The sequence below is a fragment of the Halichoerus grypus genome, chromosome 5 (assembly GCF_964656455.1).
Source record: "Halichoerus grypus chromosome 5, mHalGry1.hap1.1, whole genome shotgun sequence".
NCBI classification, from domain to species: Eukaryota; Metazoa; Chordata; class Mammalia; order Carnivora; family Phocidae; genus Halichoerus; species Halichoerus grypus.
This window is the reverse complement of record NC_135716.1, coordinates 19,342,163-19,359,052: the sequence shown is the minus strand read 5'-3', so window position 1 is coordinate 19,359,052 and position 16,890 is coordinate 19,342,163. Positions and strand designations below refer to the sequence as shown.

At 34.0% G+C, this 16,890-nt stretch overlaps 1 protein-coding gene across 1 annotated transcript in view; it reads right to left on the bottom strand.

The window, feature by feature from the left end:
• MRPL13 (mitochondrial ribosomal protein L13) overlaps positions 1–16,890 on the bottom strand; it is a 47,128-nt gene that overhangs the window by 21,479 nt on the left and 8,759 nt on the right. The window contains exons 3-4 of the mRNA XM_036068666.2: positions 10,350–10,443; positions 4,419–4,479 (exon numbers count right to left, since the gene is read on the bottom strand). Of these exons, the coding sequence (XP_035924559.1) occupies positions 4,419–4,479; positions 10,350–10,443 (155 nt within the window). The remainder of the gene's footprint in view (positions 1–4,418; positions 4,480–10,349; positions 10,444–16,890) is intronic.

Here is a 16,890-nt window from a genome sequence, read left to right as displayed (position 1 = left end):
ACTACTGAGCATCTTTTCTGGATAAGCTAGTCATTATAACCTCTGAATATCCCAAAATAGCAATTTTATTGTTATGGTAGGGTTATATGGCATTTAGGGTTCATGCTCTTAAAAAAATATAGTTGTAGTCACTTGAATTAACAAGTTGGTTTTTTAAAACTTGCCCTATTAAAACATGCAAACATAAGAGTCAAATTAGAGAAAGCTAGAAAGTGTAGAAAGGTTTTAAGCCGACAGGGGAGAGAAAAAGGCAGACATACAAACAATATACGCCCCAAATAATAGAACACAATGTGTGCATGCAATCAAGTAATTATAGCTGCATAGGCTTAAGCCTAAGTTCTAAGGAATTCAGAAAGTGAGAGAATAAAGCGAGGTTAATAAATATTAAAGAGCTTCCACATCTGAAAACCAGGGCATGTGCCCATTTGTTTCACACAAAATAACTTTATTAACTATGGGGGTGGGGGCGGAGATAAGAAAGGAACCATGTTAGAAAAAAATGTAAGGACAAAGAGGTGGGACATCTGGTTGGCTAAGTCAGAAGCACATGTAACTCTTGAACTTGGGGTCGTGAGTTCAGGCCCCACATTGGGTGTAGAGATTATTTAAATAAATAAAAACTTAAAAAACAATGTAAGGACAAAGAAACTATTAATAAAACTAAAATATATGATAGAGGGATAAGGAAAGGCTGAATTAACACATTTATATGAGTTTACAAATAATCTGTGTAATTATAAAAATATTTTGAAATATTTAATAACCTACTAATAACTATTTAAATGTATTAATTAATGTATTTTACAAACAATATTCCAGGACTGTACTAATTATCAGAAACAAATTCTCTTACAAGCCCATACACCAAATACTGATAAGCAAATTACGTCTGCAGGCAGAAGACCTACTGTTCCAGACAAACACGTTATTTGATTTGAAGTAAAATAACTGAACTCTTCCTTAACAAGCTATTCTTTTTCAAAATACAAAGTCAAAATTAAGACTTAAAAAAAAAATTAACATTATTTAAATGACATAATAATTCAAATGGATTTAACTTTGAACTATTTTCTAGGCCTTCATTAAACATTTTCTAATGTGTTTTAATATTTGTTTATAAAACATAACTTGAAACAGCTTCTACAAATGTTATCTATTGCCAAATCCTTCTAAGTTATAAAGTTGGGACTACACTGCCTCCCAGTGTATAGTGAGCACGCCTGCCTGAATAACACAGAAATTTAAATCTTAAAAATATCTGTCAAATATTAAAACTACAATTTGTTGTAGCACTTATAGTACATATTATCAGCAGTCCTTATAACTTTTTAATACCATTACATGCAATCCATATAAATAGTCAAAACAGGATATTTTATTTGACCTGTAATAGTCTAAAAACATGTTTTGAAACAGAACGTTAAATATTTCTTAAGCAATCTCTGAGCACATTTTTGTAAAACACCTATAAATGATAAGAAGTAAAAATAAATGGTAAAGCACGGAACTTCCAAATGTTATGTCAGAACTTACTATAATAAAATATGTCCCTCTCCCTCACCTCTAAGGAAGTTTTAGGCAGTATTACACCAAACAAATGATTGTATCCTGACAATAGGTATCTATTTTTATTCACCACTGTAGGGAAATTAAAAAAAGAACGTCTCCACAGCATAACACTTTGTTCATTTATGAATGTATTTAGGTATAAAGCTAAAATAGTTCATAATGGGGAAAATGTTATTATCTATTCTATGAGTCTAGTTCAAAGACTGAGTTATAAAGAATTAAGGAAGGAAAAATAAAATTGTGAAATGGCAACAGGAGATTTTGTTTTTAGCAATATTGACCGCTAATATTTAGATTAGAAATTTCTAGTATATAACTCAAATGATAAAGAAATAAATATTAATGAAATTAATAATACTGTTTTAAAAAATCTTTTCTAAAGCATGGAAGCAACTAGAGGCCAGAAGTAGGAGAAAGTAGTACAAAAAAGAGTCCTAAGGCTGGCATTTGCCCAGAGGGTATCAGCTTAGTGCAGGGCTTGGATTTCAAAGGACTACCTCTTTTTTGGTCAGGAAGTAGGATCAAAGACTTCCTCATAAACCTAGATTTTCAACAGAAGTCAATATCCAGGGTATAGAGTGGGGAAATTAAAAAATAAAAATCTTTCCTGATAGGAAACTAGAACCATGAGCCTGACTGCAGAAGGCCTCGAGGTCCCAAATTCACCCTTTTTAAAATGGGGATCAAAACCCAGAAATCTATAAAATATAGCTTAAAGAGGTCTTAGGTTGGTATAGCCCCATGCACCTATCAGAAGCTAAGCCAATCTTTTTTTTTTTTTAAGATTTATTTATTTTAGAGAAAGAGAGAGAGAGTGCGTGCAAGAGAAGGGGGGAAGGGCAGAGGGAGAGGGAGAGAGAATCTCAAGCAGACTCCCACTGAAGGCAAAGCCCGACGTGGGGCTCAATCTCACAACCCTGAGATCATGACATGAACGGAAACCAAGAGTCAGGCACTTAACTTTAAGCCACCAGGTGCCCCTGCTAAGCAAATTTTTATGAAGAAATCCACTTTGAAGATATAGGTCTCAAAGAATTCTCAGTGATGAAGTTTCAAGGTACATGAGCTTATCAAGTATCCTGAGCAGAAACAATATATTACAGATCCACAAAGACCAAAAATATTAGAATCAGATATAAACACTAAGAATTATGTTTACTAGGCTTAAAAAAATAAGAAGGAACCAAAGTATGACAAAGAAACAGAAAAACTATCAAAACTGACCAGCAAACTTGAAAAAAAAGACAAACAGTAAATCTTCAAAAAAAATATATAATAATTCAAATCAGAAACTCAATAAAAGGATTGATCAGATGAGACATAGGTAAAAAGATAATTAGAGAACTAGAACACAGACATAAAGAAATTATTGACAATGCAGCACAGACAGGGAGACATAAAATATTAAAGAGAGCTAATGAATCATGTACAATGAAATGAGACAATCTACTGTAAATATAATCAGATTTCCAAAGGGAAAGAACAGATAAAGAATAAAAGGACCAATATTTAAAAGATGTAAGAGCTGACAAATTTTCAGAACTGAAGATACCAGTCCTCAAGCAAAATAAATAACAAGACTTGAATAGAAACAGGAAAACCAACGCCAAAGGAAAGATCTCAAAAGCATCCAAAAAGAAGAAAAAATACATACAAAGAAATATTAAACTGACATGTGATTTATCAATAGCAGTAACAGAAACTAAAATCTGTTTGAACAATAGCTTCAAACAGGTGAGAGAGAAAAATAGTTATCCTAGAATTGCATATACTGAATAAGCAAAACTAACTTTCAAGAAAGAAGGCAAAAATAAAGAGTTTCAGACAAAAATGAGTTTACTATTAAGAGAATGTTATGATAGGAATGTCAAAAGAAGTATTTCGAGAAGGAAATTAATCCCAAAGGAAGGCTGTTATCTGAAAGGATTTATAAGCAAAGAGAATCATAAAAAATCAGTAACTAGGTAAAACAATAACAAGAATGTTGAATTGGAAGGGTTTTGAAAACTGTTGAATAGAGAAAGAATCGTAACTGTGAGGGAGAGAAGGTGTTAAAAATCTTCTAAGGACCTTGATTTGATCTGGAGGAAAATAAAGATATTGATTAATCTTAGACTTCTAATAAATAAACTCAATCCAAAAGAAGGCAAGAAAGAAAGAGGGGAAAAATTAAAATAAAATCTAGTTTAAGTGTAAAGTAAAATGACATTTCAGGCAAACACTATCAAAAGAAGACTGATGCAGCTTATTAATATAAAAAAATACACCTGGAGTTAAAAAGGGCCAAGTACATACGCTGATTAATTCTTAGGAATAGTATAATTCCAAACTTAAATTCATCTAACATTAAATCTTCAAAACATACAAAGCAAAAACTGCTAGAACTACAGGGAAAAAACAAATCCACAATTGAGAATGTAACATAACTCTTGCAGGTAATCAATAAATGAAATGAACAAAAAAAGGTAAGACTTTTGATTGGAACAACATACTTTGCATATTTGATATAATGGATATATAAACATACATAGATACAAACAATGCTCTCTCTCCCAAGATGTTTTTGTGAACATATCATATTCTAGGTAATCAGGCTGGTATCAAGTAATTAAAAAGAAAAGCAACAGAACTGTTTGGCTACGTGAAAAACATAGTAAATAGTATTTAGAAAATATATAGATTTGAATAATAATGGGTTAATACTTATCAAAACTTGTGAGACAGTTAAAGCGCAGAATTTATAGCCTTGCATGCTAGCTACATTAGAAGAGAAGCAAGACTGGAAAAACAGTTTCTGAACCAGTCTTTCCACAGATGACAAATAATAAAAAATACAATAAACTTACCGCTACTGGATCCTTCTGGTGAAGTTGAGCAGCTGTTACTTGTTTAAATCCACCTGGATAGCTGTGTAAAGAAGCAAAGACATTAAAACTGGGAGTAGGCTATGATATAGTATCTTGAAATGAATGTTTTATAATATGAAAACTATTTTTATTATGAAATTATTGTTTTAGGAAACTATGCTGTTCATTAGTGTCTTAAAAAAAATTAAGTAGTAACCTATGCTATTTGAAATGCTGTTCTTTTTAAGTGGTCAACTATCATTGTTTCATAAAAGTTCCACATCTTGGAAAATTCATGGCATAATTATCTTTCAAGGGAATTTAAAGTTTTCATTCATTCATTCATTATGGGGTAGTTTATCATGCTTGAATTAAGAAAGAAAAAGCAATGAGCCAATATGCTTCACATTTCCTGCCAAGTCAGAATGTCTGTATAGCCTAGGGGTCAAGTTTGGGGAAAATAGTGGTAGACCACTTTGGTTCTAAAGTCAAGTTCATACTCTGAAGAGGGGATGGTCCTGTTTCCTACTAACAATTGGTAAAAGACCACTAAGAGTTATACGCTGGTCTTAAGTAATAAAATATTTCACTGAATTCATATAAAAAATATATAAAATGGATAGAGGTTAAAAACTATATATATATACATACACACACACACACACACACACACACACACACACACACACGTATATGGGATACATATATATTTGGGATCGTACTGGTGGCAGCTTAGTAACTTGGATGCCCCATATCCCAGTCTAGAATCTAGGCTTGCCAGTGGCTACCAGTATAGTATTAGTTAACTCATTTTACCTTTTTATATGAGTTTATTCACATAAGAAAATGATACTATCTGCTCTATCTACCTCTCAAGATTTTTACAAGAGTCAAATGAGAAAATGTTTGTGAAACTGCTTAAGAAATTTAAAACAAAAACAATATACAGATGTGAGGTTTCATTATGATGAATGGATAAATATAGCCCAAATGATTTCTGAGGAAGGGGAAAAGAAAACATAAACTCAGTGCACTCTGCAAAAGAAGTTTACCTAAAATGTGATTCCTTTCATAAGTTTCATAAGTTTCTTTCGACAAGACTTGAAAACATTTGAAAGAACCACATTTCAGGAATAAAATTGAAGAAGCAGATTTAGAAGTTTGCTGAGAAAGATGGATAATTTTCAAAGTGATACTCTTGCATTTGTTTCAAGGAATTTCAGTTTCAGAAAAAGAAATACCTGTCTAGACTTCAATTCCTGTATTCATTCTCTCCATGGAAAAAAGTACTTTACACCTTCTACGCTAAAGATCACTTCTCTGTTTTCAACACTGGGATGCCAAATTCTAAAGCACAATACCATTTACGTTTTATTTCAGGAGAATCTGGAGAGAGAGCATAAAATTCTGAGTAGACGAATGACTTGCATAGTGTAATAAATACTCAGTTCATTTTTACTGGTGAGAAAGTAATTACACTTCTTCCTCCAGGGATAGCCTGAATGGAAGAGAAGAAACTTTGTTTTAAATGTTCGTCAAATTTTTTTCAATTCAAATTAATTCAGTAAATACTGAATGCCTATTGTGCTGAGTGCTGGGGATATACAATAAATATAACGGTATCCTGTCCACAGGAAAAATGACTAAGTGAATTCTACTGAGGCATCTAACAGTAGGCTGTATTTCCAACTCATATCAATACATTTTAGATGACTGAACAGTTAGAGTCAAAGTTCAAGGTGCACAGATACACATCTCGCCTGACCTCTAAAACCATGAGAAGCGAATGTTTATGAAATATTTAGATGAGAAAAGATTTTCTGAGACTGGAAAACACAGAAGAAATTACAAGGGAAAAGAGAGATTTAATTATATAAAAGTTAAATAACCATACAACAAAGGATATAAAGAAAATTTGTAAAAAGTAAACTAATAGTGGATTAATATTCTTAATAGATAAAATACGCAGAGAAGGTGCTAAGGAAGGCATTGATACCTTATTATAAGGCACATGTAAACAATCAGATGCCCATCGAAGTAGCAGAATCTTATTATTAAATCATTTTTATGGCAGTATTGTGTCAGCAGTTTTACAACAGGCATTCTTATGCACTCCTAGTGCAATATTACAGTAATATTTAGAAATACTCTTAAAAGACCTATTATCATCCCTTTGATCTTGAAATTCGTTACATTTCTAGTTTTATTTTAGATTACCCTATATATTGAAAAAGCCTAATGGATAAAGATGTTTTTGGGGCTCTTTATGAAATTAAAAATTTTAATTTTAAAAAATAGAACAATCATTATATCTGCAAATCATATTGTGTACTACTACACAGTGACTAACAATAATATTTATAAAAAAGCTTTCTGGGAATTTTATATAAAGTGAAAAAGGATGTAAACTTGTGTATGTATTAAAATGTTTAGTCCACAAGATGAAAAATGATTTTTAGTTCCTTCTTTACATTTTTCTGCATTTTCTAAAATTATCATGTATTAACATTTTTACAACTAGAGAGTTAAATTTTGAATACATAATGTAACAGTGTTATGAGCATAATAAGAGTGGTACCTCCAGTGAGGTGAAGGAACAAAGGGAAGAGTCAAGAGAAACAGAAACAAAAAGTGACTAACCCTATGGGGGATGACGAAATAGGGAAGGCCTTCCAGAAGAGGTGATATCTGAGTCAGGTTTTAATGGATAAATGTGAAAATTCTTGAGAAACACTCCTGTGAAGGAGAATAACACATGCAAAGGCAGAGAGGCAAGAAATAGCAATACGTTGGCTAAAATGAAGGATTCTGAAGCAGAAGGGATAGCTGGGTACCAACAATTTACAACAGTTTAGATTTTCATCCATAGATAGGAGAGCTTTACTGAAGAGGACACCACCAGCAGAGGGTACATTACACTAGCTGTTCGCTACTGGCAGTGCTATTATTTTCCTTCATCTGCAGTATCACTACAGATATTATTGCTACAGTAATTACTGTAGCATTTTGTGTCAATACTTCCCCTTTATGCTTTTATCACATTATGTTATCCTGACTTTTCATATTTCCTTCCCCCATTATCTCTAAATTTTATAGAACTTGGTTTATCTGTAGAGATTTCCTAATAGTAGAAATTACTAAAGCCGTATGTGAACTTATTTGGGCATTTATATGGGCAAAGGATGGCTAATGGAAGCAAAAAAGTTATTCCCAGCATTTGAGACCTACTTAGGGGGGGTATTAAAGTCTGCTTGTCTAAGACAAAGGTGTACTTGGAAATAAAATAGTAATTTTAATCAAGAATGAAAGGTCAACTTTTTTTTTACAGATCGATTTATTTATTTATTTTAGAGAGACAGAGAGCATGAGTGGGGAGAGGGGTAAAAGGAGAGAGAGAATCTCAAGCAGACTCCCCACTGAGCATGCAGCCCTATGCGGGGCTTGATCCCAGGACCCTGAGATCACAACCTGAGCTGAAATCAAGAGTCAGCCGCTTAACTGACTGAGCCACCCAGGAACCCATGAAAGGTCAACATTTTTAACCACATCTTTTACATGATAGTACAGAAGGTATGCTTAATTAAATTTATATATGACCTGAAGCAGAAGGGTTAACTAACACACTACATTACACAATCAAGATCTCACAAGATTTTAAAAGGCTGGAGATAAAATTTAACTAAGGTATTGCAGCTGGGTTAAAATGCAACTAAAACATACAAGAAGGAAGATACATGGTTGAACAGCAGCATGTCTAAGAAAGACTTGGGAGTTTTAGCTGATCATGAACTAGTGTACTACCCAGTGATATGGCCTTGAAGAAAAGTTCTGTTGCGATAGACGACTGCAACTGAAAGATGGAGGACTCCCATTATACCAGGAAACCATCAGAACATAGCCAGTTGAGTATACTTCATTACGAAAGACACTGACAAGAAATGACTGTATCTAGAGAGTGACCAAGAAATAAAGGCGATAGTCAAAGGGAAGCCATATGAAGAACTCTGAAGGACTATACATGTTTAGCCAAAGACAAATCAATGGGCTCTTATTGATCCCTTTCTCAAAATTATGTGAAGGATGTCCTGTGGAAGAGATATAATTATTTTACACTGTCCAAAGAGGAGAACTAAGACCAGTATGAAAGCTGGAGAAAAACAGATTATGATTCAATAGCATAAAGAGCTTTCTAAAATTTAAACCATTTCAAAGGTGGAATGAATGGGCTGCCTTACAAGCCACGAGATGGCTATTATTCAAACATTGGCAGAGAGACCTGGATCTTGAAAAGTATGTTGTGGGGATTTTAGGTATCTTCCAAATTTGGGATTTTGTTCACCATTCCTTCAACATCTCATGTATTATGGTTCAGGAAATAGGAGTAACATGAATGACAGGAAACAGAGAAAAAATTGAGAAGATTGACTAAAAAATGAGAATAATCTAAACCAGAGAAGTTATGTGAAAAGCTCCTAGGAAAAACAAATACTGTCAGTAATAACTAGTATTTGGTATAGTTCTGTGGGTTTTTTGATTAAATTATATATGTAGCATATGCAAAATTAGTATTTTCTTAAATGCCAATTTTTGAAAATAGCTTTTTAAGTGAGATCTACAGTATTCTTTTAAGGGATGGGTTTGTTTACTTATTTATTTAAAAAAAATTTTTTTTTTTAAATAATCTCTACACCCAACTTGGAGCTCACACTCATAACCCTGAGATGAAGAGGCATCTCTTCCAACTGAGCCAGCCAGGCACCCCTAGTAAGACCAATAGTATTTTTAAAGTAATATATTTCAACTACCTATCTTCCTTGACAATGCGTTATCTTTTTTTTTTTTTTGAGTATAGTTGACACATGATGTTACATTAGTTTCAGGTGTACAACTTAGTGATTCAACAACTCTGTATGTTATGCTATGATCACAAGTGTAGCTACCCTCTGCTACCATACAATGCTATTACAATACCACTGACTATATTCCCATTCTGTACCTTTTATCCCCGTAACTTATTCATTCCATAACTGGAAGCCTGTATCTCCCATTCCCCTTCACCCATTTTGCCCATCCCCTCCACTCTCATCCCCTCTAGCAATCATCAATTTGTTCTTTGTATTTATAGCTCTGATTCTGCTTTTTGTTTATTCATTTATTTTTTATTTATTATTATTTTTTTAAAGATTGTTTATTTATTTGAGAGAGAAAGAGAGCAGGAGCAGGGGAGCAGAGGGAGAGGGAGAAGCAGGCCCCCCGCTGAGCAGGGAGCCTGACACGGGGCTCCATCCCAGGACCCCGGGATCATGACCTGAGCTGAAGGCAGATGCTTAATGGACTGAGCCACCCAGGTGCCCCTATTTATTTGTTTTTTAGATTCCACATATAAGTGAAATCATATGTCATTTATCTTTCCGAGTCTTCACTTAACATTATATACTCATATTGTTGCAAATGGCAAGACTGCATCCTTTTTTGTGGCTGAGTAATATTCCAGTGCATGTGCACATGTGTACATCATTATCCATTCATCTATCAGTGCACACTTGGATTGCTTTTCTATTTTGCCTATTATAAATAATGCTGCAATAAACATAGGGGTATATATGTATCACAAATTAGTGTTTTCATTTTCTTTGGCTCAATACCTAGTAGTGGAACTAGTGGATCATGTGGTAGTTCTATTTTTAATTTTTTGAGGAACCTCCATACTGTCTTCCACAGTGGCTGCACCAGTTTACATTCCCACCAACAGTGCATGAAGGTTCCTTTTTCTCCACATCCTCACCAACATTTGTTATGTATTGTCTTCTTGATTCTGGCCATGCTGACACATGTAAGGTAGTATCTCATTGTGGTTTTGACTGGCATTTCCTGATGGTTAGTGATGTGAGCATTTTTTCATATGTCTGTTGGACAATGGCTTTATCTTACCCAGTATGTGAGGAGTATACTTTTTGTTCCCATTTATTTCCAGAAAATGCAATGTGCCTTGTGTTCATAATGACAACATGATCCCCACAGTCACCTAGATTTAAAAAGAACAAAGAAAGAAAGATTTTATATGAAAGCCATGACCTTAAGAAAAAGTGATCTTGGTTATTTATAAAGCTTTTCAAAGCCTAAACAACACATTAAAATATATAAAGCAAGTCACAGTGTAACACCAAAATCCTTGAACAGGATTTTGCTGTTCTGTTCTTCTTTTATATAACATCTAAGTATAGAAAGAATTGGCCAGACATGTGGAAAATCTCAACACTGGAAGGTAACAGAGAATATAATAAAGATGCCAATCACAACAATACATCTTTGAAAGGCAAACTATTGTTATTCCTATTGTCTTTTCCCATTAATAATCACACTTTGCTAAAATGTTTATATTAACATACCTTTAAATATCTAATACAAACTGTCTTAAAAATAGAAGACAAATTAAAAACAATATGCATATAGAAATAAAAAGGTATGTTTTACCAATAGGCAAATTGAAAACAAATGTTAAAACATCACAACTGATTATTCTTCTCAAATTCAGAGAACAATAGAGTACTATGATCTTACGCTTAACTACTAACCCAAGGCTTTTTCCACCCACATTTTAACTAGCTACATTTAAACTGCCACTCTCAACTATGACAACATGCATATTTGATATGACAGATGACCTGAAAATTAAAATATATGTATTAGATTAATTTTCCAGTGAAAGTACCTCTAAATTTGGCTGTTCATCTAAAACAAAACAAAACAAAACAAAACAAAACAAAAAACCCTAAAAAGTCAACATGCAGTTTTCGAAGAAGTCACTATACATCACAAAATCAAGTAATCAGAAACATTTTTTAAATGCCTATTATAGTAAAAAGGAAACTTAAAAAGATTCTAAAAGCTTATTTTAAAAAAAAACCTGAAAAAATAAGTATAAATAAATACCATATATGAAAACTAACGATTACATTATAAGATTCTACGCAGAGCTTTGAATTTGAATGACAGCATTTTCAGAGAGAAGTACATTCATAGTCTATGTGGAACAAGGGTAAAGGAAAGAGGATAAAGCAGGTAGGTTTTCTTTACCACAGTGAAAAGGAATCTAGAAATGTAAAGGAAAGACCCAGGAAGTTTGCTGTGAGTGGGTTGAAAAGATAGTTTCTATTTGGTGAATTGTCTAAAGTTCCTATAAGTGACCCATAGTGGGCTACTACGGAATGCAACTGGGCAAATGAAAAGAAAAACAAAGAGGGTGAGAAGAGATCTACGTCGTTTCAGAGAATGCTTCAGTTACCTTAGTTTTCAAGCAGACATTTACAGTTGAAGAAGCTAAGACCTGCTAAGATTAAGTGATCTGCCAAAGCTCACATGCCATGTTATTTAACACCATGTTCTGGCTCTTTCCGTGACACTTACGTGGAGGAAAAATGGAATTGTTAACTTTACACAAAAGCTGAATTTATTTTTAAAATGTTACTTAAGCTGTAAGTATGCAAAAAGCACTTTGAGCTACTCCAAACAAAGCTACTCTCTTTTGTAGAGATCAAAAAGGATCTTTCAAAGGATATTAGAAAGAATACCACGGAGTAGATGAAAATCATGTTCTTTCATCTCTAAGGTATGAATATCTAATCTGGGAAAAGTTATTCTCTCTCCATAACTTATGCCAGATCTCTATTAAATATATTCTTAGAAGCACTTCTCTGACTCTAAATAGAACTAACCAGCAATTAAATATTTGGTTTTTTGACTGCATTACGTATTAAAACAAAAGCCAGTATCATTAAAGGCTGAGATCCTGAATATAGTACAATCATTTCTGTCTAAATTTCTTGTTAAATAGACAGATTTCATTTTAAGGTTTTAACTAAAAAATTATGCTTTATAATATGCACCAAATGCATATAAATTGGAACTCTATTGCCTGATGAAGAGATGTTCCAAGAGAAATTAATTCCCTTCAGATTAAAAAAAAATTAGAGTTCAGTAAGTAATTTTTAGAATAGGAATTCTGAGTTTATTTGTAAAAAATTCTCACCTTAGATGTGTAACCTTATTTGGCCCCTTTTTATAATATTCAGTGCTAAACTAAATAAATGTAATAAATGTAATAAATAAATAAATAAATATTAGGTGCCAAATAAATTCAGACAAAATCAATCAAAGTGGAAACTCAAAAGCTTCCCGTCAGGGAACTGAAGGTCTCATGATGAGTTACACTATCAGGGGTGCTTCTCAGTGCTACGGCTTCAGTGTTTTGGCTCGTTTTCTCCCCTAAGCCAGAACTCCCAATTTTTCCTCAAAATTGCCTGGGAGAAAGAGAAGTAACATTCATTCTGTATCCTCCACATGCAAGGGCCTGAGCTAGGCATCTTAAAATCACTTTCTACATTGTAAGTCTCACAGTCATCTCACTACTACACTTGCTATTCCCCGAAGCATTATTCCATTATTTCTATTCAAAACACACACACACATAGAGGAATGTATACACAGATCCTCCAATCTTTTCTTCGTTCCATCCACTAGAAATACTCTCCTGATTTATTTCCACTTGCTAAATTTTATCCAACAAATTTAAGTTCCACATAAATACCAAGTTCCAAAATAAATACCAGTCCTTCCATAAAGCCTTTCCTAATACCAAAGCCAACCTCCTTTGATTCCACAAAGATGCCTGAATTTCTCTTATGATACTGATTTAACTCTATCTTGTCCTATTGTTTGTACAATTTTATTCCCTCCACCTACATTATAAGCTTCCTTCTGAAGGCTCTTAATGTAGACTCATATAATGGGAGTTACCAGTCACAGTGTTAAAAAAAAATTCCTGGTGTTCACTTTAATGTAAATAGGGCTTGTTCTATCACATCTGGCTCCCATTCAATTCCTTTCTTAGATTTCATGGGAGATACTCCTAGTTCTTACCTTAGAAATCAGACCATTCAAAATTGTCTGAGCTACTCAGATTCCATACAAGGGTAGATTCAGATGTAGATATATATAAGTTTGGCAGGATTCTCTTCCAAAATCTGCTTTATACTCCTTTTCCATTGATTGATTGATTAACCAACTTACTACTTACTAATGCTAGGTACTGTTCTTGATGTTGGGAATATAGCAAAGAATACAACTGAAATCCCTGTTCATAATAAATCTTACATTCTAGTGGAATGAGCTAGACATTAAACAAACAAGTAAGTAAATATACAATATGCCAGGAGCTGATAAATATAGGGGGATAAAGAGTAATACAGAAGTATTATTAATTGGTACAGGGTTTTGTGTTTTAATTTCCCTGGGACAAAGGCCCAAAAGTGCAACTGGTATATGGTAAACTCATGTTTAGTTTTATAAGAAACTGCCATATTCTTTTCCAGACTGGCTGTACGATTTTACATTCCTACCAGCAATGTGTAAGTAATCCAATTTCTTTGCATCATCACTAGCATTTTTATTGCCACTATTTTTTATTTTAGCTATTCTGATAGATGTGCAGTGATATCTCATTGTGGTTTTAATCTGTTCCCTAACGGCTAATAATGTTGAATTTTTTTATGTGTTTATTTGCCAGCTGGTCATGTATTTTGCTCATTTCCTAATTACATGTTTATTTCTTGCAGGCTGTGTGATTTTCAAATATTTCCCTTCAGTCTGTAGCTTGTCTTTTCATCCCCTTCACAGCGTCAAATCCTTCTTTAAAAGTTCTTTGGTTTATTAAAAAAAAAAAGAAGAAGATAGCAGGAAGGGAAGAATGAAGGGGGGGGAAATCGGAGGGGGAGACGAACCATGAGAGACTAAGGACTGAGAAACAAACTGAGGGTTCTAGAGGGGAGGGGTGTGGGGGGAGGGGTTAGCCTGGTGATGGGTATTAAAGAGGGCACGTACTGCATGGAGCCCTGGGTGTTACACGCAAACAATGAATCATGGAACACTACATCAAAAACTAATGATGTAATGTATGGTGATTAACATAACATAATAATAAAAAAAAAATTTTAAAAAATAAACCCAGGTTTAGGGGCACCTGGATGGCTCAGTCGGTTAAGCGTCTGCCTTCGGCTCAGGTCATGATCCCAGGGTCCTGGGATCGAGCCCTGTTATCAGGCTCCCTGCTCAGTGGGGAGCCTACTTCTCCCTCTCCCACTGCCTCTCCCCTTACTTGTGCGCATGCTCTCTCTCTCTCAAATAAATAAATAAAATCTTAAAAAAAAATAAAAAAAATAAAAGTTTTTTGGTTTAGCTTGGTGGTTTTAAAACTGTATTTGATAGAGATGTCAGGTTCTGAGAAGGTGACTCACAGGAGCAAGGGTCCAGCATCTTCTCCCTCCTTCAGCCAGCGCAGCACTGCTTTGTTTTTTTTACAGATTTATTTATTTGAGAGAAAGAGCACATGGAGGGCGGGGGCAGAGGGAGAGAGCCTCAAGCAGACTCTGCGCTAGCGTGGAGCCTGACATGGGGCTCTATTTCATGACCCTGAGATCATGACCTGAGTAGAAACCAAGAGTCAGACGCTTAACCAACTGCACCACCCAGGCGCCCCTGTGCAGCACTGTTTTTATATATTGGGTCTCCATACAAGATTTGGTTTGAGAAATGTTTGAAAAATAGCTATTTCAATTTAGTGATACATAACAAAATTGGCTTTGGCCATTACGTTTGTTTCTAACCTTGAAAGATAAATGTCCAAATGCCTAGCTCAATGTTATTTTTGGCATCCCTGAACTTGTGCATAGCCAATATGACAGATGACCATGTAGGTTACCACAAAATCTACTGAGTGTAAAGACACTGTGATAGGAATAAGGAGGGCTGTTCAAATTTATTGATAATATCTAAATATCTTCCAAAGGAGTTAAGTATTCTGGATGTAACCTGAAGCAAAATTCTCCTTCACTGTTTTGTACGATGATATCCTAGGAGCAGAAGAATAAATGTGTAATTAAGACTGCAAAATTAAAATGATGCAGTAATTGACATTTGAAATAAATTGACACTGAACTCGATCGTAAGAAAGAAAAATACGTTAGCTGGCTAACTTTAAAAACAGCATCCTAAACTTTATTTTCTAACAAGTCCTTACAAGATGTAAATAATACAAGGCAGAATGCTAGAGATTGGACTAGATCTAATCTAATCTTTGTTAAACTGGTGTGCTAGCATTCATAATGTTAAGAACTGTTTGCAACTTTTGTTTCATTTCATGTAGATCAGGAGTATTTTAGGATAATCTAATAATAACTTTAGAAAATGCTAAAGAAAAGTTTCTCTCTGCTTCTTTTCTTTTTTAATTTTTTATTTATTTTTAGAAGATTTTATGTATTTATTTGAGAGAGAGAGAGAAAAAGCGCAAGCAGGGAGAGGGGCAAAGGGAGGGGCAGAAGGAGAAGCAGGCCCCCTGCTGAGCAGGGAGCCCGACGCGGGGCTCCATCCCAGGACCCCAGGATCATGACCTGAGTGGAAGGCAGAAGCTTAACAGACTGAGCCACCCAGGTGCCCCTCTCTGCTTCTTATAAATGCTCATACAGTCCTCCTCAATTTTTCAATCTGTAAGCTGCAAAAAGAGTGGAATCCTCATGAAGAGTAAGTCATAATCCAAAAATTACCATGTGTCCTTTCTTTTCATTTATCAGTGACAAAGAAACAAGCTCAAAAAGCTCTCAGGTCCCAAATTCAGAAGGGCAGCTCTAATTAGAAAGAGGAGAGAATGCTTTTCCTAGTTCCACATCATTTCCAGCTTGACCCAGACCACATTTTCCATAAAAAATAATCTCGTAAGTGGAAATTTGGTTTTCTACAACACTTGACAAAGTCCACTGGACCTATAAAGTAGTTCAAATATCGTATATATCATGTTTAGATACATTATTGGTTAAATTTTATTATTTATTTATTTATTTTTTGTTGGCTAACTTTTATAATCACTCCAGGATATACGACCATCATTTATAGTATTATTTTTCTGGGAAACTGCATGTCAATTTTCAAAAAAACATGTTTACAGTGATTGTGAGCACATAATACATGCTTAATAAATGCTTACTAAACCAATGAATGTTAGAAGTAAACTTACAACATGAGATGTTTGTAAGTAGAAAATTGCTTGCAATTTAAGTCTTGATTTTAGTGACATCTTGTGGAAATAAAAAGTTTTGCTGATATGTTACATATTAAATTATATAGTAAAACAAAAATAACTCCGTCTTTAAAATGTAAATTTTTAATTTCATAGAAAAGCTATTCTCCTTTACTAGAAAAGGATGACCGGAGAGGCAGCCACAAAAGCTCGTCTGGTGTTCTAGGAGAATATTCTCATTAGGTACCTAAGGAATACTTTTGCAATAATGACCTGCTTATAGAACGCAGAACTTTAATTCAGTGAACAGATAAGTGCTATACTTTAAGGAAATCAGATTACTACTAATTTTACTTTTCCCCAAATTTTGTACTGTTTGTATTTCTACAAAAACAATCTAAGAGA